This window comes from Leptonychotes weddellii, chromosome 4 (genome assembly GCF_054177405.1).
Source record: "Leptonychotes weddellii isolate Sample4059 chromosome 4, ASM5417740v2, whole genome shotgun sequence".
In the NCBI taxonomy this organism is placed as follows: domain Eukaryota; kingdom Metazoa; phylum Chordata; class Mammalia; order Carnivora; family Phocidae; genus Leptonychotes; species Leptonychotes weddellii.
Genome location: NC_138372.1, coordinates 154,668,800 through 154,696,295, shown reverse-complemented (window position 1 = coordinate 154,696,295; position 27,496 = coordinate 154,668,800). Strand labels below are relative to the sequence as shown.

The window sequence follows — 27,496 nt, the reverse complement described above, 5'->3', positions numbered from 1 at the left end:
TCTAAACACAAGTAACAGAACAAAGTCACTGCTTCTGGAGGATAAGCTTCCTGAGGTCCAGAATCCAGTTCTAGACTGTGCATCCTTGATTAGCACATTCACTGAGGATCTCCAGATTGGACATTCTAGATGAAATACTAGAAGCATAGGGGTTGCAGGCTAAACAAATAATGTATGTGTTCCCCCACATAGTATCTGCTGATGTATTTGAACATAATTTATAGATACCATAGTCAAAATCTTAAAGCAAATTTCTGCTAGAGTTTTTTTTTAACTGGGTTATCCAGAGACCTGGTCTCAGTGCCCCACTTCCATCTGCTAGGGAGACACTGTGCCTTTAAAACAATGCTACTTAAAAAAAATATTTGTCAATGCATTTCCATGCAAAATTTCATCTGAAGAATAGAAAGAGTTGCTGAAAAAAATGTTGGGATGAATTAGTCTGCTACTCCTGTCTTGCTCTTTCTCAATGATAAAACTGTTATCCAGAGGGTGTAGAGAGAAAATTTAGGTCTACTATTTAGTGGCAGAGATAGGCCCAGAAAAGTGTTTATAGTAGGAAAAATGTTGTATAAAGACCCTGTGACTTCTTCAATCTAGTAAAAAAGTGGCCTGAGATTACATGTCCACGAAGAATTCAGATGTTGTAGGTGTTTAAGTCAGTTCATTGTATGAATTAAAATTCAAGGTAGTAACTGAACAAAAATATAAGAAATATAATGGTCAACACCCTGGAGTCTCTCTTAGGAGATGCTCTTTCCCACTTCCCATTGTGTTCCTCCATAAAGCTACAAAAGCTAAGAACAAACCCTACTGCATCTTAGTTATTTCCTTGAGTTAGTCCTCATGCATATTGTGGGATAAGCAACGCTATTCTGATAATATAAAAATGAAACAAATGCAAGTAAAGTTATAGAGCTATTTGAATCACTCAAATAACTTACTAATTTCTAGACTTCATTTTGAGTTTATCACAAGCTTTCTCAAAGTATTTAAAAACATGTTCCTAAAAAATGATTGCAATTTACTCCTTTACAAGGATTATAGTATTTTTGTATAAGTGTGGGAGGTTGGTAAATTTTAACAACTGTTAAGTCAGCATATTTTCATGTTGTCTATTTGGATTTTAAAAAAGTACTTAAGGTGGGTATTTTTGAGACCCCTAACACATAACTGACTCTATTGTTTTACATTTCCACCTCTGATGAAATGAATGCACAAGGGAGGTGGTAAAAGTGGGAAAGGTCATGGGAATAATGTGGATCCATCTCATCACCAAATTACATCCATGTCTTAAAAAGCCTTGTTCCAAAGTGGATTGGGTTTCCTCCGAGCTACAAAGAAAGAATAAACAAACAGGAATGTTTTTTTAAAGAGAAGGAAAATAATTGCCAAGCTGGACATATTTAATTGCAGCACAAATAACACAAATTAATTTACCTCAAGTCAAAAGCATATTTTAGTGATTAAAAAAAATCAAACCTGGGAAACTGCCCAAAGTTTCCCTCCAAAGAAAGTATTCCACCAAAGTTTAAATTGTGCAAACACACCCTGTCATTACCACCAGTTGGGAACCATGGACAATTCTTAATGCCAAAGCATGAGAAGGCATTTTATCATCCCACACCACCTACGTGTTCCAAGCTATTTGACAAATTCAAAGAGGCCAATTTATAGAAAGTATAGTCCATACAGTGCATGTTTTCCTTACCATCTCTTCCTTTAGATATTTCTCGGAGTTCAAAACTGCCGTACTTGTTGGAGGTGGCAGAAAGGTAAGGGGCACACAAGTCAGTGTTCATCTCATCAGGGACAGATCTTTTGCTTCTCAAAGCTATTGTGTAGTCAGGTTTATCCAACTGTCATCTCCTATAAATCCAGTTGATTTGAATGGTTTTACCAAATTAAAAAAATCAACATAATTCCAGCTTTAGCTAACACTTTATTCCAGTGGGGGCATATCTTATGTATCCTTAGCCCTGTTCTGTAAAGTTTCATCCCTCATTGTGATGGGCTAGTCTTTTATAAGAACAAATAAAGATTCTAGTTCTCATTTCCAGGAGGTAAATATATGGGTCATGCATCATCAAGCCTGCCTGTACTTATAAATAAGATGAAAATACAACAGTCTGTAGTTTGTAGACTACAAAACCCCAAACTCTTCTGATTTTACTAAACTGTCCTCATAATTAAGCTCAGATATTATTATTATTAATATTTACTAAATTAGATAAACAATCCTGTCCTTGGCTTCATGTGGTTATCATTGACTTGGGATGAATGAAAAAAGAAATTGTGGGGCACCTGGGTGGCTCAGTCATAAGCATCTGCCTTCAGCTCAGGTCATGATCCCAGGGTCCTGGGATTGAGCCCCACGTCAGGCTCCCTGCTCAGCGGGGAGTCTGCTTCTCCCTCTCCCACTCCCCCTGCTTGTGTTCTGTCTCTCGCTCTTGCTGTCTCTTTTTCAAATAAAATAAATAAAATAAAATAAAGAAATTGTTCTGGTGACTTTTACATAAAAATCTGACTTGTTAAATAAGCTTTTCAATTTGTCTAAATATTGATTTTTTTCTTGGTCCATGTGTTTTCTTTTGTGATGAGATAAAATAATACACTTTCCATCTTTTATAGAAGAAGACTCTGAAGACCAGAAAAGTTAAGAGAATTATCTGAGGTTACACTCTTAATTAGTGGAAGAACCAAGGTCAGGATTTAGGTCTGCTGATTCCCAGTCTAGGATTCTTTCTACACATCCAGATACTAAACTATACTTCATATTCCTAATCACTTCAATTTTCCATTTCATAAAAACTCTCAAAGACATGACCATATCCAACAACAGTATTATTACACAGAGAAGAAATGTTTTCTTGTATACCGAAGGTCTTTTGTCCCTGCAACTCAAATAATTGCCAAACTAAAAACATGATCATGACAGAGTCACAGAAATATCACATGAGATCTCTTGATCTAATGACTGCATTAGATTAGGTCTATAAAAGTGAGGAACGAGGTATATGTGCATTTAATGAAGACAAAAAATTTTTCTCATCCTCAAGAAGTTCCAAGTTAGCATATTCTAATGACTGGAGTGTGGGAATCTTGGGAGGGGATGGAACAGTGGGGAGAAAGGACAGCTCATTTCCAAATCACATCCTCCTCTTGCGTGCAAATGGGTGACTCCAGTCAATAAAGAATATCCATCTGCTGTTACTGCTTTGTATAATATGGTTCCCCTGCCCCCTACAATGGAAATTACAGCGTCTATTTCCAGCATCTCATCCTTCTGTTTTGCTAAACTCTCCCTCCTACGTTTAAATGATTTACTGAATGAAGGGCAGGGTCTCTTCCAAAGAGAGGATCTCATCCATAACCAGAGACATTTTAAGAGATAATGCTGTCTACATCTTAAGCCTTCTTTTTTTGCCTAACAAAGGAAAGGAGAATAGGCAGGGCCCAACTTGCTTTTTAAAGTGTGGTTTCATAAAATTGGCCTTTCCATAACAATGTGAGCTGTTCATTCAGCCTATAAAAATGCCTCATATTAGACAGCTGTTTTGTTTTTGCTGAGCTTTGGAATCGGGGGCATGGTATTTACACTGTGTCCTATTATAAGCTAAATAGGCTCACACCCTGGAAACAGTTACTGCTTAATGAAAATAATATGCTATAACCAAGATTATGTTAACATCTGACAAGAAGACCTCCCTTGTGCTAAAATGTGTCTGTTCTAATAAAAGCATATGCAGATTTAAACCTATTTCTCTGGTTTTACTCATGGGCAGTATATATAATATAATTTTTCCTTATATGTTTTATCTGAATTCAAGAGAAAAGCTTCTGATGATCTTTCTTTGAAAATGTTTCCTAGTTTGGTAAGATGCATAGCCCTGAGACCTGAGAGGCAGACAGACCCAGGAGGATTTGAAATGTGCCATTAAGTTGCTGTATCACCTTGTAAAAACTGCTCAACTTCTATAATCCTCAATTTTCTCATTTTATAAGTGGAATAAATACACATAACACATGGTATCCTTCTGAAATTCCAACACAATGTGGAGGACTTAGTCCCATACCCAAAAGAGAGAAGGTTTTCATTCAATGTGGTGTCATGGTTGACAGTAGAGGTTTGGGAGTCAGTCTGAGTTCACACCTTTGCTCCACCACCTTTGTGGCTAGGTCTTTGCTCTAATAAATTAGGCATAATGGTAATCGCCATTGGATAGGTTTATTTAGAAATATTAAATAAGATAATATACATATGGCACTTAAAATCAACTCTGGTACAGAATAAACATTTCATTTTTTAATTCAAAAAGTATTTTTAAAAAGATTTCATTTTTTTATTTGAGAGAGAGAGAGAGCATGAGCACAAGGTGGGGAGGGGCAGAGGGAGAAGCAGACATCCTGCCGAGCCCGGAGCTCGATGTGATGTGGGGCTTGATCCCAGGATCCCGGGATCATGACCTGAGCCAAAGGCAGACCCTTAACCGGCAGACACTTAACCAACTGAGCCACCCAGGTGCCCCCAACAAGTATTTTTATTGAGCACCTACTACATGCCAGATATATATATATATATATATATATATCTATATATATATGTACATATATATATTGAAAGGCTGAAGGGTGAACAGTGAGACAAAGGGTCAAAAAGACACAGCCTTGTGAGCTAAATTTCCCAGAAAGAAATACAATAAACAAAATAAATAAGATCACTATTATTTTTTAAAGTGAAAAAAATGCCAAGGAGATTTTCAAAGAGCAGGGAAATGGAAACAGGGTTGAAATTTCCAGATAGTCAGGAAGCACTCATTAAAAAGATATCATTTGAGTAAAGACCTAAATATTAAGTTATTATTGTTATTATTATTTTCTGTCTTTCGTACTCAGTAATCTCATAGATTTCATTCAGAAACTAGACAAGAAAACAGAAACCATTCAAGGTGGAAGGCACTTAATTTAGAAAATTAGTTCCTTACAAAACTGTTGAAAGATACAAAGAAGTGAAATTTAAGTGAAGCTACTGCTTTCTTTCAAGAAATTAGGATGTTACTGAAATTCCTGGAGACCACCGCCAATGATCTTGGCTACCTGTGGCATTAAAATGGTAATTCTTTGGGGATCTCCTTAAAGCCACTGGCAAAACCTCGTATTTGTCTATTACTAAAGCTCATGCATCACCTGTCTCTGGCGGAGGGGTTATATTAATTTCTATCTATTTTCTGCCTTCAAAATCTCACATATATGTATCTCATTAAAGATTTTTAAACCAGAATATTGATGGCAATGAATTCTGGGAAATGTAGTTCCTGGACTTCCAGCTCGCAATAACAAAGGATGGCATACAATCGAGACTGGGTAGGTATCTCTCAAAAAGAAAAAAAAAAAGAAAGAAAGAAAGAAAAAAGACAGAGAAGCAAGGCTATTTACTATGTAGCAGGTATGCTAAAGTCTTTATATTCATTTATTCCCCACAAACTATTTATTACTATTATTTTTTAAAGATTTTATTTATTTATTTGAGAGAGAGACAGAGCGTGAGCAGGGAGGGGACGGTGGGCAGAGAGAGAGAGGATCTCAGGCAGACTCTGCACTGAGCACAGAGACAGATGCTGTGCTGGATCCCACAACCCTGAGATCATGACCTGAGCCAAAAATCAAGAGTTGGATGCCGAACCAACTGAGCCACCCAGGTGGCCCTATTTTTTATTATAAATGGTGATATATTATCTTCCCCTTTTCAGACATGAAGAAACTGGAGCTAAGATCGATTCAATAGATTCTCCAAAGTCACACACCAATTAAACTGCTGAGCTGGGATTTAATCCTGGTAAGTATGATTCCAGAACCTGCATTCCTAATCACCCTGCTTTTATGTACCTATGTTCTTTTTCCTTGGAGAAAAGGATAAAGGGTGATGCTAATTGTATAATGATCTAGAGAATATCATAGCTGACTTAATTTGAAACTGACTTTGTTGGAAAGAAGTTATGGAAATAGCAATTGAAAAACAATGAGAGCTAGTTCTGAGGCAGAATTCAGTAAATATTGCTAAGGAGAAGAATGTAGAGATGCACAGGAACGTCCCACAGCTCCATTTCCACAAATATTTTCAACCATTCTATTTTCAGGCAAGACCTCTTCTCCAGAGTGAGGTCTGCAGAGAATTAGAATATCAGTTCTAGAAGGACTCTTAGAAATCAATTCACCCCAGATAACCTCCAAGACCATCAAAATCTAGAGATTTGTTCAGATTCACACACAGGTAGACCTGGAGTAAAAAACTTCCCCTTCTAGACCATGTTTTAGTCTGTTGTTTTAATTATTTAATACCTATGATTTCTTGTTTCTGTGTCTGGTGGTTAAAACAGTTAAGTAGAAATCTTGTTTGCTATTCTTGGCTCATCTGCAAACTTGCTGGCAGCTATGTCATGTCTCATTCACTTCATCCAAGGTTTCCAGAAACTCCATGTTACCATATGTGGAATAGGAGTCTCATTAATCTTCATTCAAAATATTAAAAGGATTGGACTGTGAGTTAATTTGTATAAAGTACTTTGAGATTTTTGGATAAAACCCATTGTTGAAGCAAAGAAAGGGGACTATGTGCCCTTTCTGAATCATCAACCCAATATTTTGAAGAATGACAGATTCTAAATTCAATAAGGAATGCAAATGTTGCTCTTTGAAACCTTACAGTCCATTTTGGAACGAATTCAATATCCATGAAATTTCAAAAGTGATCATAAAGTGAGCTTGCCTCCAGAATCTTCCTGTGTAAAAGTAGAAGCATTTTTAAATTACTTCTGGGATATTTCTATCCTGAGGAAACAGCTGGTCATACTCTCCATTTAACTACATATTCCCACGCCATCTTTGGAAAACTAAATACTGTAATTTACTTCAGCCATATTGTATTAATATTTATTATTCAAAGAAGAAGAACAAATAACCACTAAATGTTCATTATTCTTTAAGAAACCCTATGTTCCTTAAGATATATAGGTGGGGATCTATTTGTGTGTTTTGCTTTGTTTACCAATCTTTGTCAATCTCCAATGACTGGATATATTTGTTCTGTCAGAGTAAACTCACATTATTCATTGTACTTTACTTTTTTTAAGATTCTATTTATTTATTTGTTGGCGGGGGGACACAAGCAGGGGGAGCAGGAGACAGAAGGAGAAGTGGAGAGTCTGATGTAGGACGTGATCCCAGTACCTGAGCCGAAGGGAGATGCTTAACCAACTGAACCACCCAGGCATCTCTTCATTTTACTTTAGAATTAAATATTTCAGGGGGCGCTTGGGTGGCTCATTTGGTTAAGCATCCAACTCTTGATTTTGGCTCAGGTCATGATCTCAGGGTTGTGAGATCAATCCCTTCATAGGGCACTGTGCTGGGCGAGGAGCCTGCTTAGGATAAAGAATTAAATATTTTATTTCAGTTAGAGAACACCACTTACCTCATCCCCAATAAAAAGAAATAACCATTTATTTTCCTTTCTTTGAAACAAATGATTATATAATGTGAAATTTAGCAAATGCTCACACTGAGAAGCACAATAATATTCTTTTTTTAAGATTTTATTTATTTGAGAGAGAGACAGAGAGAAAGAGCACGAGTCAGAGAGAGGGTCAGAGGGAGAAGGAGAAGCAGACTCCCTGCTGAACAGGATGCTGAGGACCTCAGGACCATGATCTGAGCCAAAGGCAGACACCTAACTTACTGAGCCACCCAAGCACCCCAGAGAAGCACAGTAAAATCCTTAATTAACTAGTCTGTTCCCTTCACCAGGCTGTATCATCAGAAAGATAAAGAATTAAAATGGCCTAATTTTTAAAAACAGTAACTGAAAAGAAGAGAATATTTTTGCTGTCAAGTACAAATGGCATTTGCCACCTTCTCCCAAAACAACTTAGAGTATTTAGCTTATCAAATTAAATCTGTCCAAAAATGCACATGCATCACCTGATGGAGATCCTAAAGTTTTGGGCTGCTTGGTTCTCAGCATCTTGCCATCTGGGTCCTATTTCCACTGTACTGCTGAAACTGAGTTTGACAAAGTCATCAACTGCCTCTTGAACACTAATATCTTCTTGAAATGAACGTTTTCCTTGGTGTATCTCTGGATTCTCTCCTAGGCCCTCCATTTATATATTCTCCTTGGGTGATTCCATATATTCATTTCATATGTTCCATGACTTCAGTCATGTTTATGTTTTGAACCATATGTTTATAGTCCAGATACTGTGCTGAGCATCAGACTTTTATACTCAATTTCATGTTAGGTATCGCCATTTGGATATCCGATCAAAGTCTCATACCCAGCATTCCCAAAACTGAATTCATATTCCCACCCACCACAGACTGCATCTTCATCTGTTCTCTGAATTTCAATGAATGCCATCGATCAATCTTTCAGTTGCTTAAGCCGTAACCTTCACAGTCTTCATGACTGCCTCTTTCTCCTTTCCCCAACACCACAATCAATTACCAAGTCCTCATGATTCAGTCTTTTATATACTTTTAAAATTATCCATGGTATATACTACCTCTATTGTTTAGACCATAGTCATCTCTTGCTTGGATTATTACAAAAGAATCCCAAATGGGCTTTCTGTATTCAATTTTATCTTTCTTCAACTCATTTTTAATACTGAACTAAAATTACAGTATGGCTATATCATTTTCCTCCTTCTGTCTTATATTCCTACCATCAGCTTTTTGGCACAGTGTATAAGAGGAGTTCATTAGTATGTGATTGAAAAAAGAAAGGAAGAGAAGGAAAAATGACAATTGGGGAAGTCATATTGGTTGTTGTTTTTGTTTTGTTTTGTTTGTTTTGTCAAGACAAGCTATGTTCTTTCATCTTTAAAGTCCCAAGAAAAGAAAACAATTGTTTCTGAAATGAGTAGATACAAAGGTGGGCAAAGACAAACTCTATGTATGAGACACCCAACAGTAGGGAGGGAAACAAGAAGGCGGGATTGTAAAGAAAGGAAAACAAATTTTCCACTCCACCACACTTGCCCTTTCCCTATGCCTACAGATACCATTACCCTGAATGGTACTGAACCCTTCCAGCCTGGACAGAAAACCATTTTACTCCAAAAAACCTTTATGATAATGAAAACAAACAAACCAACAACCTGAAACCTTAACTAAACCAATAATTCCTACCGATAAAAACTGCTGCTTTATTTCTTTATTTTTAAAGTTTAGTTGGTCTAAATTGTGGCATTTCAACTGCAAGGAAGGTGCCCAGTTCTAGGTTTTAGCACTCAAATAAGTCAAGAAACTTTTCAAAGAAATTGAGATGAGGCTGGTGAGTTGAGTGAGTTCACCTGACCAAGTTGATCTACTACCTGAAGCCTAACATCACCTCCACAGCCTAACATCACAACCACAAAACTGCTGATTGAACAGGGTGTGCAGAGTAATACCACATCAGGCTGCAATGCTAAGTTCCCATGAGTGGTGAAACATCATTTGCTATTTTTTTTAAACATGGCAAGCATGAAGGAAGGAAGGAAGGAAGGAAGGAAGGTAGGAAGGAAGTAGGAAGGAAGGGAGGGAGGGAGGAAGAGAGGTAAGAAGGAAGGAAGGGAGGAAGGAAGGAAGGAAAGAAGGAAGGAAGGAAGGAAAGAAGGAAGGAAGGAAGGAAAGAAGGAAGGAAGGAAGGAAGGAAGGCAGGCAGACAGCAATCTGAGATTTGATTGCAAACAATATCCACTGTCTTTTAATGTCCTATGTTTCCTGTTGCATTTTTTGTCCCAGGGCAGGAGGACCAGATGTGCAGTGATTCACAAGCAATGTGAGGTGACAGTTCCTCCTTGTCTGGAAATACTAAACACATTTCAAAGACACATTTTCAATTGTGCCAAACCCATCTGAAACCACCCTTTTAAAAAATGACATCTTTTCTTCTTACTAAAAATTTTTTCCTCTTAGACTCAATGTACCTCAAACTGAGCTCTCTGGGTATTTGAAACTGGAAGTATTTTTTAAAAGTAATTCTGCAATTAATGAAAGAAAAGAATGATTTCAAATCTGGAAAAGTCAACCCAAATTACTCCAATATTTTATATCCCTTTAAGTTCTTAGTTTTCTCTATTGTGTCTCTCCACATATATTTCAGGATGCTTTTTCAGATGAGCACTAAGTACCCTTTTTAAAAAATTACTTTCATTTTTCCGATTATACACTCCATGGAGAACATTAAAGAAATACTTTACTACCTCTATTGTTTAGACCATGGTCATCTCTTGCTTGGATTATTACAAAAGAATCCCAAATGGGCTTTCTGTATTCAATTTTATCTTTCTTCAACTCATTTTTAATACTGAACTAAAATTACAGTATGGCTATAAAGAAATACTCAAATAAAAATGATTCATTTTCCCATTAGCTAGAAATAACTTTGTTCTTAGATATTTTCTTCACAGGTTTTAATATAGCTGAAGTCATAAAGCTCTTACATAATTTTCACCCTTATTGTTTTACCCTTATGGTAATTTATATACCATAAAAATATTTTCAAAAGCATTACTTTTATTACTAAGTTATGTTGGATTTTTAGGTAGTTTTAAATTTTTTTCAGGATTATAAATTTTATAATCATGTATTTCTCTACATTTCCAGGGCACAGTGTCACAGATAAGAAATTACTGTATCAAAGACTATATAGTATATATATTTTGAGGTGTTTGATTCCTCTTTTGAAATAACTTTTTAAAAGATGGTAGAATTTACTTTCTCATGTGCAATATTTAAGGAGAATCGCTCTCACTACAATTTTAAGGGCATGGGCATTATTTGTTTTACCTTTCAAATCTGATGAACAAAATGGAATATCCTGATTACTCTACTTGGTAGTTTTGATGACCAGGATTGTTGAAATTTTATATTAATATTTCTCAATATCCACCAACTTGCATATGCACAAGGGTGTGCCCCTTATATGGTAATTTTATTTATCTTTCTGGGTCTGTCCCTAGGGTTTATATTTCTATGAATGTAATCACGATGTCTGATTTGGTTGAGAACTCCACCCTGGGTTTGAACTTAGGCTCAGATGTTCTAGAAAAATGCTTCACCAAGAATCAGATTTCCCAACACCACTCAATGGATCCAGATCTATTTAGGCTTCTCTGATCTCAGATAAGAGTAGCATTAATTCTGAATGTGTTCTAAAAAGCTATCCTTGTGTTATATAAAACCATTGAAAGGGGCAGCCTGAGTTTATTAAGTAATTATTCCCCAAGGAGGTGGCAGCCAATGCCGAGTGAGAGGATGAGATCACTCTTATTTACTATCTGGCCTTTTGGATCAGCTCACTCTGTTCCTTTAAGGGGCAATAGAATAATGAACTGGAGCATCCTGAAAGACTTCATTTTATAACCATATGTCCTTGTGTTTATTACTAAGTATGAGATCAGAAGGCCATATGGACTGACTTGGGGATGGTATTTTAAGGAATTATTAAAATGATTCATAGTAAGTGCAATGGATAAACACAGAGAGATGAAAACTGGGATCATTAATAATCTGACAATGTTTTAGAGCTACAGTTGACAGTACACATTGAAGAAGCAAAAAGTGTCTTAAAATCCCAAGAGACACGGTATCAGCAAATAAACAAATGACAATGACAAAAGATCCATGGCTTTCAACAGATTCCCCCAAAGAACAGAGTTGTCCTAATTCAATACCATTAGACTAGAAAGAATAATTATTAGCATTGCCACCTCAACCCAGTGCTAGCCTAACAACTCTACCCTACATTTGTAACACCTCATTAAGCCAGCGTTGACAATGTCTAACCCTTTTCCAGCTGCAGGAACCCTGCTGGATGCTCCCCCCCAGAAAAGATTCTCACATTCCACCCACCCCCAACACAGGAGCAAGAGATTAAAACACAACAGCCACTCTTTTCAACAACACTTTGGAGCTGTATTCTGGACTGTTCTCTGACCTCCATCCTGACCCACCAAACCATTCTCAATGGTAAATTGATAGTAAATGGTAAATACTCATTTATTTATTTATTTATTTATTTATTTATTATTATTATTTTTTATCACATCAGCCAGTTCTTTATTTGACAAGTAAGGGCCTTTTCATACGAGTCAAGGAAGAGGCAGCTTCCTAGTTACACACATATGAAAAAAAAATCCCAGCAGTATTAAGAAGAATAATGAAAAAGTACCTACAGATCTTTCCTGTCTGCAGGTCATAGTCAAAGGCATCCACGGAGTAGGACAGGCTGTCAATGTAATAGAAGATTTTGTGGTCCAGGGACCAATCCAAACCATTGGAGATGTCCACCTGGTCAAAATACTTTTCCACGTGGTGGTCAGGAAAGAGGGAGTACAAGGACCCCTGGTGCCGCTCCAGAACCGCGGGGGCCGTCTCCTCGGCCACGGTGCCAGCAAAGTATCTCCCAGCGGGATCCACCTTCCCATCATTGAACCGATTGCTTTTCTTGTCTTTATCTACTGTGGCCAGGGCTACTGCTGACTGATCCTCCCAGTTCAAAGAACAGAACTTTGTTCCAATGGTGGCAACATAGCCTCCTCCCTGGCGAAGGGCCACAGAGCTGACGGCGGCATCCACAGTCACTTGCTGCACGCGCTTGCTGAGCAAATCCCACCGGCAAACCTCTTTTGCAGGAAGGTCTACAAAGAGCAGCGAGTTGGACGCCTCCGCCCACACCGGAGACTCCCCACGCCAGCAGTTCTCTCGCAAAACACACTCGATCTTAATGGAAGACATTGTCAACGGGGAGCTCTCTTGGTGTCGGTGACCCTCGGAGAGCTGGCTTCATCATTTATTTTTATCACATAATACCTTCTATTAATTAGTATATATAATGCACTAAGCAATATGATAAGCATTTTTCAAAAAGCATAAATATATCCTTATAACCCATAAAGTAGATTCTATTATAACAATTATTATTACTAGCTATCATTTATTGCATGACTTTTTCCAGACACTGAGTTTAATGTTATAATACTTATAATTTTCTCAATAACTCAACATGATAGATATTAAAGTCATTTCATAAATAATGAAATTGAGATTCAAAGAGGTTAATTAAATTATATGTGAAGCACTTACTACACTGGTTGATGCCTAGAAAATGCCCAGTAATAGCACCTACTTTATTAACATTATATATTTTATTATTGATATTAATTTTGATGTCTTAGGACATGTTTCCTTCCCTTGTAAGGTATATCATATACAAAAAAAATGTTTGTATCTGTGTGCTCATCTTATTAATAATGCTAATATTATTAATGTTAATAATATATTTTTAAAATTTTATTATGTTATGTTAATCACCATACATGACATCATTAGTTTTTGATGTAGTGTTCCATGAGTCATTGTTTGTGCATAACACCCAGTGCTCCATGCAGTACGTGCCCTCTTTAATACCCGTCACCAGGCTAACCCATCCCCCCACCGCCCTCCCCTCTAGAACCCTCAGTTTGTTTTTTCAGAGTCCATAGTCTCTCATGGTTCGTCTCCCCCTCTGATTTCCCCTCTTCATTTTTCCCTTCCTGCTATCTTCTTTTTTTTATAATCTTAAATAATATCTTTAATAAATGATAGTAATAATACCAATACTATTACTATGTATTTGTAAGATATTACATAGTACATTAATAATATATTCTACATTAATACTATATGGTATACTGAAAATACTACCACTGCTAATACCATTATAAACTATAATAATATTAATACTATTAATAAAACAGCTTAGCTTTATTGAGCACCTACAGTGTGCCAAACAGTGAGCTAAGGCCTTGTTACGATGTACCTTACTTTAACCTTAAAAAATTCTGTACAACAAATTCTTCTGTTACTTCTCGACTTTCAGATGAAGAAATCAAGGGTAAGAAAGATGAATTAAGTTGTCCAAAGTTGCACAACTTATATAACGAGGACCAGAATCTGAATTTAGTCTATCTAACTTAAAAGCTCTAGTTCTTAATCACTGTGCATTTGAGAATTAAAAAGCATTTAGAAATAATTTTGTATTTAAATCCTTATTCTACATATGAATAAATGATGAAGGAAATAAATTGCCCATGATCACACAGCATTTATTGGCCTAGCTGAAACTTGGTGCTGCTAATAGTCTTATTGTTTGCTTATTATGCACAGCCACTGTGCGAACATTATCTTATTTAAAACCCCCAAATTCATGTAAGTTAGGTTCCTATATAATCCCCTTTTTACCTTAAAAGGAAACTGAGATTCAGAGAGGTTAAGCTACTTGCCCAAGTCCAAGGCCACAAGAGAAGCTGGGGTCTGGACACCGGTAGCCAGGCTCCTGAACCTTTGCCTTTAACCACTATTAACTTCCTGAGTCAGCCATCTCTCAATGCAGCACCCTTTCCAGGTCATCATGATGGTTTCTATTTCCTCCCCAGGAGCAATATTGTGTGTGCAGGAGCCCCATCAGACCAACTTGCGAGAGCCAATTGTGAAATTTTCAGGATTTTTGTGAGCTAGTGGTCAAACATTGTCATTATTAAAGGTAAAACATAGTCCAGTTAAATAAATTATCCTAAAAATAATACCTTTATTTTGTAGTTTTGTGATCCATTTTATTTGTAATACTATTAATAATAAAATTTTAAAAGTCTAAAAATACCAAAAATATTACTACTGTTAATACTATATGCTTACTATGCTATATTGTATCACTACATTTCCAACTCCTGATTATTTTACTACATTTCACTATTCCCTAGGCTCTTGAGATTATGTGTGTCCATTCTATCTGCATGTGGGAATACTATATAATGGTATGCTACCAAACATCTTTTTTTTTTTTAAAGATTTTATTTATTTATTTGACAGAGAGAGACACAGCAAGAGAGGGAACACAAGCAGGGGGAGTGGGAGAGGGAGAAGCAGGCTTCCCGCCGAGCAGGGAGCCCGATGTGGGGCTCGAACCCAGGACCCTGGGATCATGACCCCAGCCGAAGGCAGACGCTTAACGACTGAGCAACCCAGGCGCCCCGGTACCAAACATCTTTTTCCAACTCTGCCTTTAGTGATTTCATGTAGGTGGCTTGAAAGTGGCCATGGTCAGACTATTTACACCACAGAAATGGGCAAATGCTTCAAATAGGTGTATTTATTTCCCCCACATAGCCGATCATTAGACATTTACCCATAGCACTGCCAAAGGTCATGAGTATTAAAAGCCACCAAAAATGTTTCCTAAGTAATTTAGGTTACATGAAGAAACCTCAAATTTATGTTACCCTCATTCAAAAGGTATAATATGGAATTAACTGGATTCAGAGAAATTAATTAATTGTCTTGGTCGTACTTGTGATACCCTGTGAGTACAAACACTTCAAAGTGACAATTTCTAGAGAATTTTAGGGATATTCAAGCTAAGAGGCTTATACATATCTCCATGAAATAAGTCTCTCTACCTCTCTATCTCATCATGTAAGTAATTTAATATGAGACGAAGGGTGGAAGGAAGATAATATTCTAAATGTATATAATATACTACATTGTGGACCATCTGATCAACGCTTAGTTTCAAGTGGCAGACCCCACCTTGAAGAGGGTCAAAATATAGTGAAAGAGGATGCTCAGCCCACAGGCCCGAGGAAAAATCCAGTCAAATGTGAGAGTTGCATTATCTAAGAGGTGAAAACCAGTCCATATGATCCCAGACTGCCTGGCTTGGTAGCGTGATGCTTGGTAATTTTGCTTCATGGGTCACTGGATCAACCTGGCTTCGGCCCGTGAGTAGATGAAAGCTACTGGCAGCAGCAGATGATTTAATGCTCTGAATGGAAGGAAGCAGTCAGCCCAGCTCAGGTCTGCTCAGCCTCTGTTTCTTCCCATAGCAGTAGGCAGTCATTAGCACCCTTGTTGATGGTCTTTGCAGAAAGGCCAAGGTCATAGGACGCCCGGAGACTAAAACCACATCTCACCTTGGTGGTCCCTCCAGCACAGAGCTGGAAAGGTGAGAAATCTTGTTCTGCCATTTGGTCTCGTTAGAGATCTTTAATTTCCAGTAACATGCTTCTTTCTCAAGGACCCTGGAGTCAAGAGTTCAGAGGAGCCCTAGAAGGAAACAAAAAATATTTGTAAAGTCTCTTTGCTTGGTCATTTTTCTTTCGCAACATTTCTAAGGACACAGTCTTAAGTCAAATTCTTTTGGGGACATTTTCAGTAGAGGAAAATTTTGAACAGCTGAGTTCTGTTTGAATTTGTAGGATTTATTTTGAAATCATTAAGTTGGAAAGACAATAAATTACAGTGTGGAATTTTAGAAGACCTCATAATGGTAGAAAATTACAGCTGAGCAAAGTGACCTCTCCCCACTATTTTAAATATTTAGATCTCTGGAGAAAAGACCAGGTGGTGTCACAGAATCAGAGACTGGAAACTGCAGAGGACAACAGTGCAAGGGGCTAGGAGGCGTGCATCTTAGTCCCAACTCTGCCATTTACAAGCATTATGAGCTTCAGAAAAATAGCCAAGATGAGCTAGATGGACTTCCATCTCTGACATCCCATGGTGCAGATTTTTCATAAGTAGATAAAATATTTCTATACAAATTTTACCAGTGCAATATCTACATGGGTTAATATATGTAAAGCACTTGGCAAGAAGTCTGGAATATAATAAGTGCTATATAATTTTTTTGTTTTCATATTATTTTTGTTATTATTATTATTATTAAAAATGCTGAAGTACCCAAAACACATTATAAAGGAGTTTTAAGAAACTAAAACTCCAGCCCTGGTCTGGACACTTTTTTTCCATTAAAATATAAAAGATTGAAACGTCATTCATAATAGGTGATCATTTTCCAAACTGTGGTTCATGGGAGTGATAATCTTTCAAATACTTCTCTGTTAAATCATTCCTTATATGAAAAGAAAATTGGGTAGATGCTGCCTTCATCTTCTTCTTAGAAAGTAGCCCTGCATATTAGCTTATTAAGGACTCAAAGCATTCTTGAGGAAAGAAATCTATTCAGTTTGGCATAATTTAGCATTCCCAAACTTATTTGGTGATAAAACCTCTTTAGTGCATAATATTTACATAGCTCTCCCACTGAACCACACAGACCTTTTCCAACAGTAGAGGAATTGAGTCTTGGTCTCAACATTTGAATATTCCCACCACCTTAGACAGGCACTTAGTAGGTGCCAGAAGCTGTGCTAAGATATTTATAGTAATGATCTCAATTAATCCTTAAAACTCTGGAGGTCAGTGGTTTCATGAAGTCTTTGCCTATAAGCAAGGGGAAGCTCAGAGGTGTTTAGTATCTCATATATAAGATTATACAACCAGGAGAGAACTGTCAGTTTTCAGGACCTCTAAGACATTCTGAATGACTGCAAGTAAGTGAAAGAATGAGCAAATGCTTCCTTACTTGGGCTGGAGTGAGGGCTGAGCTTAGACTGTGCTCACTGAGGGAACTTTGAGGCTCCCAAATGATCCCAGAAGGTGGAGCTAAGGAATTGAGACAAGGGAGGGGAAGCCAAGATACAGAATCCCTGAGTTACAGCCTGAACCAGTTAGGGAGGGAGGGAGTTCTCCGTTTGCAGAGTATATATATGTAGAAACTGGAGGTACCATCACTTTCCTACATTTCTTCCTGTCTTCACTATGTGTTCTATGTATGTTTGCCCACAGTAGAAGTATAGATTCCACTAGCTGTTAGCCAAAAGGCACTATATTATATTTAACTAATGGGACACTTGCTATAATAGGAATGCCACCCATATCAGAAAGTCTGGGTCCCACACTTTTGTGGTCTCAGCAGGTCAGGTCTTGCTGATATGGCCTTCCTCTTGCCACAGGTGTTGATAAGCTCTGCCTACAACTCCTGGTTTGCATCCAGGCAGAGAAACTTCTGTGACAGTCATGTGGGGATGACAGGGGGATCTCAGCTCTGAAGTCACTGACAAGTTCCAATTGCTTAGCTGGAGTCAGGTTTTTAGTTTTTATAGCATTGGAGACTGTTTATAATGACCAAAGGCCAATTACCCATGATAAATCCAATCGCATAACATAGTTAATTTTCTAGTTGTTAACAACAAAGGAGAAAGTGGAAAGTTTACATGCTAGATTTCATTAGTAGATAAAGTTTGAGATTTCCAAATAATCCTCAGATATGTCCATTAGTTACTGTGTAAGAAAGTAAATCCAGTTTCTCCAGATATTCTGACTGTTCAAGAGTAATCAGAAAAATATCCTTACTTGCAAATATATTGTCAATTATTTTAAATTTTGTAACAATTTCCTTCAGGGGAAGAAAGCCATTTGCTTCATCTGGTTCATCAGCTAACAGATAGCAACTTTTACTATATATGGTTTTCTTTATTTGTGTGTGTTTAGTCATGCAGAAAGAATCTTCTGTGGTCATTATAAGGTCTTAAGTAAAAGAACTCCGTAAGTATTGTAAATGTTGAAATTGTGAGTCCTAGTAACTTGCAGGATCAAGACCTTAGCAGAACCAGTCAAAGAACACCACCTAAGGTTTTGTTTATAAAGCGTGTTTATTTATGTCTAGGCACATTAGATGTTACACTTGGCCAATATATTTAACATTTTACGTACTTCATCTGTACATTGGGAAACTCAGTCTGTAAGGTACCTGAATATACTTTGATCTAGAATTTATGCTATTTGAGATCTATACACAGGTTAAAAGAAAAAACGTGTGGATTGCATGCTATGGGAGACAACTGGGTAAATTACCGCATGATGAGAATTTCTCCACCAAATACAGTTTCTGTAAAGTGTAAAAATATAAGAAGGTCAATGGGGATTTAACTGTTGTTTCTTATTCTTTACTTTTTTGAATATAGCAAGAATATATTTCTCTTTTAATTTTAGGCATTTGAATATTTTAGTTATATAAGTAATACTTGAATGAGGGAATCTAAAGCATCTAAAGTAAAATTATTAGTCTCCACAGAGAAAAGCCCACATCCCTGAAAGCCATTACTAAGAAGTTTGTTTCAGTCCACAGTTTTTTTTCCCTTTGCTTATTCAAGTATATATGTACTTATGTAGGGATTGTTGATTTGCTTTTCTTACAAATAAAGAATAGCATTAAATATTTTATCTTATAATTTCCTATATTAATTTTACCTGACACCCTTCCTACATAAGTATGTATTGACTTCTATATACATTTGGTCTACTACATTCTTTTTGATAACTGTATAGTATTCCATAATTCAGATGATCTAAATTTATTCCCTAATTTGTTCCTGTTCCATAATTTGGAAGCACTAAATTTTTGGCCATTTTCCTATTTATAGAATTTATATTGTTTCTAACTTCTTAAAATCAAAAACATGCTGCAATTATTTTTAGAATTTGATAAACTGATTCTGAAGTCCATGTGGGAGAAAGATATTTAAGAATTGTCTAAGAGTCTTAAAACATAACAGTGCTGACATGGTGAGAATATTTATTGTTTCCTGAAACTTAATATCAAGGAACTGAATTCAAAAGCCAGAAAATAATCTACTTCCTGAGAAGAACTTAGTCAATGAAACAACTCATTTATAAGTCAGTGGGGAAGTTTTGGATTTACCAGCAATTGATATTAAGGTAAGCACTGGAAGAAAATAAATGAAGCCCCAATTGTGTGTCCTTAGACAAATATAAATTCAAAACAGAAGCTTCAATCAGAAAAATAAATGTATTTAAAAAAAGTAAGTTGTGAATGTACATAACTTTGAAGTAAAGGGAAGCTTGGTAAGGAAGATGGAAACAAAATATATAAAGGAAAAATAAAATACCAGATGAAATAATAAAATAATAAAACAACAAAAACAAAAAAAAACCCTTTGAATAAGAGCAGGCAACTTAATCAAATTAAAAGAACAATTATAGGCTGAAAGAAAATATTTGCTACACACACAAAAGTGGTTAATCTTGTTAAGATACAAGTAGTTCTTCAAATTAGTAAGAACATTGCATATAGCCCAAGGAGAATTGATATTCAGGGAAATGAAAACAAAAGCAACAATAAAATAAAACTTTTGGCCCTTCAGATTGGCAAAAATGTAAGATCATGTTAGTGCCCAGTGTTCATGAGATTACAAGAAAAACAATACTTTCATATACCATTTCTCAAGAGCAGTGATGAGTCTGGAAATTTCTGTAAATTCTGGAAAATAAATCTGGCTATATAACTGAAGTATACATATCATTGGATCTAACACCCCACTTCTGGGAAATTATTTCTCAGAAAATACTTACAAGTGTATAATGATTCTTTTCGAACAGGAATTTGGTTTATTGTCTCCTGTAAAAAATAAACAAGCATTCAAAAAACTAGGGTTCCTGAACACAACTATGATTTCTTTTTGATGTTCCTGTTTCTCTGTACCAGAAAACCATAGGAGAAAAAAATGTCAACAAAGTGAGCCTTTTGCTCTTATCATTCAATAGAGATGCTAGTAAGAAAGAGGGGAAAAGCTAAGCAAATAAAAATGGTCATGAGAGGGACTTGGGCAGGAAGCTAAGGGTTTGCAATGTAGCGAGGATCATTGACTGAGGCAGGTAGTGAACAAATGAGTAAAATAATCCTGCCCCCCACTAGTTGCAACTGCATGGAGAAAGATAGACATGCGTAGAGATGAGGCAAGGTACTAAAAAAATATTATAATGGATTAGTTGAAAGAGCAGTCACTGTGCAAATATAAGCAAATCTCAGGGTCAAAATTCTCAGCAGTTTAATTTCTTAGTTAATTTTTCAAGAGATACAACGTAAGTCAATCCAATTTTGGCTCGACTATGTATAACCAGAAAAATAAACTCACAGTGGTCAACCACACAACCTTTTAGGGATCCTATGTATTAATTCAATCTGTACTGAGTTAAAGGGAAAAGATAATTAAACATATACGCATATACACACACTTCAAGAAACCAAAATACCTAATGACTATTGAACAAAGAAACAGCACTAAATATATTGTAGTATTTGTCTGAATGGAGTTGATCAAATACGAGTAACTACTATTTTTCATGCATTTTGTTAGACATCAAGATAAAAAGATGAAGAGAGACGTGGCACATTTTATCACAAGAGAATCAATACCTTTTATCATGACATAATTGTATCAAAATAGATTCATATATCTACATCTGCTGATGTCTTATAAAGGAGAAATGGGGAGCTGATTCAGAGTGGTAAAGAAAAGGTCTAAATCTGCCCCCTTATCTCTACAGTTATCCCTAATATGTCTGATTCAGCATTTATGTCCCCTAGATTCTTCTTAGAGATATAAGACAGGGTCCCTTTTTTATGTCAAGAGGCCCACTTTCTACACTTTTCCTCAGTCTTTTACTGGTTTTACTGGTCACAAATAACAGGAACAAAATGTCTGCTCTTTACTGAGTGTTTAAGGGGTCGAGGACTGTGTCAAGCATTTTATGTAAGTGAACTTCTGTAATTTTCACCACCGTGAGGTTTGTATTTTATGCATGTTATAGATTAAGGAAACCCAGAGGCTCGAAGTTATTAATAGCTTGGGAAGGATCATACCCTATCACATGGCAGAGATGGTCCTCAGATCCATGTGTGTTCAACTGCAAAGCCTATGACATATTTAAGCATGTTGATAGTCTACTGTCTCAAGACAGAATATAGACCACTATGATTTTACCTGCATACACACTTCTCTACTTCATGACATCTTGGCTTATCTTTTTTCTTCCCCCTTATGACCAGGTCTGTAGATTAGGGTTACTTTGCATGACTATTTAACTCAGGAGCTAATGAACTAAATATTCTCCACCGCTCTTGGCTTTTTTAGAGGATCTAATGTCAAAATGCTATTCTAGGTTCAGGAAGGTAAAATAAAAATAAAAATATTTAGAAGTTGGTAAATTACAGGTCCTTTGTTAAAGGAAGATTTGATTTGTCTATTTCTGCCAAAGAAAGACTGAAGACATACAATGCCTGACTGGTTTTGATGTCTATTAGATGGATTTCTCTTAAGAAGTTCAGATAATCTCTGATATTTATATAGTGGCAATCATATCCCTGGCACTTAGCAATAGCCAGAGAGAGATTAGATAAAAGACCCTTAAGAGATTAGTGTAATATAACCCAGACTTTGACGCATCTGTTCTCTGTTGGCCTTCGAAATCAGGCCCCACATTCCATTTTTCATAGTAAATCCAAGGTATAATTTTAGGATCCTATACTATGATTATTTTTCCTAATAAGTTGCTCTTAATACTATTGTCTTTGTGCCTGGATCTTCCTTGACATAAAATTTTTAAACATTTAATTCTATTTTACTTTATTAATTCAATATCATAATGCGAAGGCTCTTTAATTATGTACCAAACTATTGAGAAGGACCTCTATCTTAGCCACTTACTTAAAGAAAAAAAAAAGATTAATTAATTTCATCTCCTTATCCTCAGACTCTATCCACATTTTTCCAGAACACTCCATTTCTCTTCAATCCACTTCGTTTCTCTTCAATCCACAGTAATTGGGGCAAAAGGGATGGTTGGTGATTGGCTGAAAGTGTTGGGATAAAAAGCAAGCCTTTCCACAACCTTTTGATTATTTTTACAGATTGCCCAATGTTCCTTTTTAAAGACTGCTACATTTCTTAAAAGCCCAGACTGATTGCTTGTACCAATCCTAATGTATATCTAAGCATTTTGGCCTCTTGGCCCAGTTTCTGAGTTTGAAATTGAATGAATATTGAACCTTCCCGGGTTTCTTGCTCTCCCACTCCTTCATAAACCCATTAACACACATACACACAGGCCTTTTTGGTCAGTATATGTTCCCTAAGGTTCAAAGCATCTCATTAAAATACCCACACACTTTCTTAACCACTACCACCCTTCCTGGTATCAAAAGGAATGCACTCCTTCCACAGATTTTTCTTACAAAAATACTTAAATATATGTATATGTAATTATGTAATAATATATATAAAATCAGTTTACAACCAGTTTCTCCTATATAATATTTTTAGTTTTATGTCCAGTTCATTATAATCTCAATCCATGTAGCACTTCCTATCTGAAACAATGTCTTTGATGAAAGATTTGACGTGAGTTTTGGCATCCAGTAATACAATCATAACTTTCAATCAGCCTATTTTTTGACTTGGCCCACCTCTTTATTTTCATTGTAACTATTATTAACTAATATTAGTCCAAAAAAAGTAAAGTTACTAAGAGGAATGTGAAATCACTAAAAGATTATTCTGAAAATTCTTTTTTTCTTCTTTTGACAAAGAAAGAAGGCAAGAAGCTAAACTGCCTCCTCCGAGGTTTGAACTCAGGACCCTCAGATTATGAGACTAACACGCTGCTTACTGCACGAGGAGGCTAGCTAGAAGCTCCTTTATCTGTGTACACCTCTCTGCTGACACACAAACAGACAATATCATCATTTTCCTTCAAAGACTGAAAACCGGTGGAACACTAGAATCATCAAGTTTCTTTTATTGTCTTCAAAATACATTTCAGTGATGGTTCAAATTATCATTCAAAATCAAAGTTGTTTTAATTATGTACATGCAATTTTCTAGTTGGAGATGCAATACACCAAGGGAGAGTTAACCACTGTTTTTATGTGACCTTTCTCTTATATTAAGCTTCTTGTTCTTAAAGATCCAGGACTGAGACCATAGTGGGAACATTTTTAGAAGAGGATGGGTTGCAAAATGTTCACTGTCCTGATATTTAATATTACTTAATTGTAAAGAATATAGTTCCATTTTGTTCCTTATCCAGAGTCACATGATTAGCATTCTCTTGAAGACTTGCTAACATGGTCTTGGTTGAACAACAATGCCATGCCAGGCAGATTACATAAGGTAATTTCTGCAGCCTTCTAAACCTACTAGTAGTTTAGGATGATTTTTCCCTGTACATTTTCTCTATTTTCCTTACTGCCTAGTTAGATGAAAAGAGAGACTAAGGTGTTTCCTGTCCTAGCAGGTAGAAGAATCAGTAGGTGCAAATCAAGGAAGCTGGAACAAAGAAATTCAGACTGGCAGACCTGAGTTGAATGATGGAGGGACTTTCTTTTTAACTTCTCTGCGGGGCCATATGTGTTTTAGATGGAATCTCAATGTGAAGTTAACTTCATGGATGAAGGACATTGATTTAGAAGAGACTATATATTATTTCATTTTCCTACTCACACATCCTCAAGATTCTTATTTTACTTTACAAAATAGGCACCAATGATTTGCCTTTTAACCCACAGCTCCCTGAATTGTCATTTTGGAGTTATCAGTTTCATATTGTCCCGTGGTATAGTTTCAGCATTGTTTTTTTAAGAGTTCTGAATTTAAAGTTAATTTGGCAGTAAGTGGTCCTATCAAAACCAATGCTGTCCAGAGGGCAGGGAAAACTTAGTTATTTTGTTTTCGGAAAGAAAAAAAGAAGTATATAACCATATCATTTTATAGAATTCATACCTGCTCTGGAATACCAAAAACAAAACACCAGGAATGGATCAAAGAGAAGAAAAAGAGGTTCAGTACAGGAACATGACTGAGGATGGACACCCTACCAGGCAAAAGGTGTGTTCAGTGCTTTCGTATTCTGGAAAATAACTGATTTAGTAAACTATTGTGTTACGGATAGAAATCCCAATCATGACACCATGAAGTATTTCTGTTGTTTGTTGGAAGGCCCTGGCAAAATTGATTGGTCAAGTTGCTCAGGTTTTGTCTACTGAACTAGAGTGTAAGCTCCTGTAGGTCAGGAATTATAGTAATTGTTTTTTTCTGTGTGTCTCTTTTAGAAGCTACTTAAAAGATGCTCTCTGCTTCCCAGACCCGTAAAATGGCCCTGCCCAAATCTGCCCTCACTCAAGTCCCTAGACACACTCCTGATTGGGGGCAGAGGGCAAATTGGACATCAAAGAGTTGCCAAAGGCTTTTCTGCTGTGCAAGCCTGAGGAGCTCTTGGTTCTTTGATCTCTGCTTCCATCCCCTCCCCCACCATGCCCCCACATGTACCTCAGGGTCGATCTTCCTTGGCCCCACCCTGTGTCTCTGCTATCCTCAGCATCTCTCATAGAAGACCCCTGACATCCTGGTCTACATTAAGGAACAAAATTCAACAAGAGTGCAAACAATCAACCTTCTAATCCAGACAAGCTGCTATCCTTGGCCTTTGGCTCCCTTATCTGAATAGAGAAAACATTTGGTGAAATCTTTCCAACCTCAGGAAAAAATCAGAAGCCTTTTCCCCCACCTCTTCATTTAATATAGAACCCAGATTCTATTGCTAGTGCTATCTTTGGCTCATCTGTAAAAGAACCAAGAGTGAACAATTCTGGGGAACCAAATCTGAAGTTTATATGCCTCCACCTATGTAATTCTTGAAAATCAAATTTTAAAAATTAAATGTAAGTCAGTAGTCAATGAATCTGTCCTGAAAGTGCAGCATTTCATTAACTGCAACATAGAAGCAAACGATGCTTTCTTTTGAGAACAAAGTGGTAAGTTTATAGTCAAAAAGTATCCTAAATGTCAGAATCTCTAACACACAATACAATAAGAACAGTTGAAAATAAACTTCACTTCCATCAAGAAAGGTTAGGTTCAATATGAAATATTGTCTTGAATGTATGAGGTGTTTTAGAATCTACTTTAATGAAAGAGAAGAGATAATCACTAGCTTTGATGTTATAGATTTCAAAAGCCCAGAGGAAGAGAACTAACCCTCAATACCTTCTGGGGACCCTACTCTGTATGGGAAGGTCAGTTGGGTCCTGGAATCAGCAGATGGTGTCCGCACTGGATTGATCCCTTAAGTCAAGGCTACCATATCACATCACTCAAGTCTGTTTTGCTAAATAGTAGTTGAATAACCTCATCATCAATACGCTTCTCCAAAGGTTGGGCATTGATTAGCTTAATCTTTATTCAACTAATATGCACTTCTTTGTACCAAGTTCTATGGTAGGTGTAAGGAGTAATAGAGCAAAACTGAAACATTTACTACCAAATTGTATTTACAACTGCAGTTGCATCCTATGGTTTTTTTCTATTATTATATGAGAATTAAAAGTTTCGTAGAAGGCTCATCATGTGGGACAATCAGTTCTTCCTCCTAAGGAGAAACTGAAAAGTTTTCAATGGAGCTTTAAATACCCAGGCATGACTTCTAAGCAGGGAGATGTTTCAAATCAGATAAGACAGTAGAGTATATTCATCTCTAAATGAGTGTAAAGCTCTCTCCTTTGACCCTTCATAACTATTCTGGCACCTTTCAGCCATTAGATGTAGATGTTTCCCAAAGTTCTACCTTTGGCCTTCAGATAAAGGATAGAGAGATGTTCTTTCTTCTTATCCACCCATACCCCATCTATTGTCACCTCAAAGCAAATGGCTCAGACCTCAACATGTACCTCTTTTATGTCCAGTTCATCCCTCAAATAGCACCTCAGCCCAATGCCTACCCTCACTACCCTGTTTAAAATGACAAATATTCCCTGCCTCTGCACAAATCTCATTACCATTGCTCTATTTTTTCATACCATTTAAATATACCAAATAATCCAATGATTGCTTATTTTTCATATTCTACTTTCTCCCTACCTGTTAAACAATGTAAGCTCAAGGAGAGCAGGGATTTTGTCTGGTTTGTGTCTGGTGTATAGCAAATGTCTTAGAAAAATTCCTGGCACACAGTAGTCCCTCAAAAATATTCTTTGAATATATGAAGAAAGCAACTCCAACTCCTGAACCAACTGTTTTTAAGTGTCTTACTGTTTTATTAGGTTCAAAATTTGTGTTCCACATATGACTCCTTTTACATTTTTCCCCATTATCTCTTGTGAGTCAACAGGTGTAGACCGTGCTTCATTACTGATGTCCTTCTCTTGAATTCTATTCCCACGGCCAGAGCCTCATTGAAACTCTCAGTTTTGCTCTCCCATTTGAACACAACAGCCTTCTAACTGGTTTCCTTTACTCCAGTTTTTCCCTTTTATACCTCATTTTATACACTGCTGCCTTCCTAAACATAGCCTTACTATGTGATAGCCGATCACAGATTCCTTCATCAAATATTTATCAAGAGCAAATATGTGCCAGGCAAGGACTGAAAAGACAGAATGTCTCTTCATTTGTAGAGTTTATTTTCCTAGTTCATTACCCTTCAGGAACTCCTCCTGGTCTATGAAGTAAGGTCTGGCTATTATGTTGCCTTGAAAACTCTCCACATTGATCTCATCAAACCTTCCCATCTTCATTCCCATTTTACAACCCTCTATGTAGTCATGCACTAGTCAAATCATAGCATATATGAACAGTTTTGCTCCAGATCTCTGAGTTCACACTGGTTTCTCCCTGTGTGATAAACTCTGGTTCCCTCTATCCTATAAGAATCCTACACATGAAGTCTTCTCTGATTAATTTGGAAATTATTTTTCTCTATTTTTCTTCTTGTCCAT

At 36.6% G+C, this 27,496-nt stretch overlaps 1 protein-coding gene across 1 annotated transcript; it reads right to left on the bottom strand.

Annotated features, from left to right (window-relative positions):
• Positions 1 to 1,293: 1,293 nt before the first annotated feature.
• On the bottom strand, positions 1,294 to 12,783 carry LOC102740878 (regucalcin-like). Its single transcript, XM_081817138.1, has 2 exons — positions 12,222 to 12,783; positions 1,294 to 1,334 (listed from the first exon to the last, which is right to left on the bottom strand). Exons 1-2 carry the CDS (start codon positions 12,781 to 12,783, stop codon positions 1,294 to 1,296), a joined length of 603 nt encoding a protein of 200 aa, XP_081673264.1.
• Positions 12,784 to 27,496: the final 14,713 nt, after the last annotated feature.

Excerpts from the sequence above, each read along its gene's own strand:
- LOC102740878 (XM_081817138.1), bottom strand. The coding sequence starts at position 12,783 with ATGTCTTCCATTAAGATCGAGTGTGTTTTGCGAGAGAACTGCTGGCGT. Across the intron at positions 1,335-12,221 it reads CCTGCAGACAGGAAAGATCT|CTCGGAGGAAACCCAATCCA; the intron begins GTAGGTACTTTT and ends CTTTCTTTGTAG.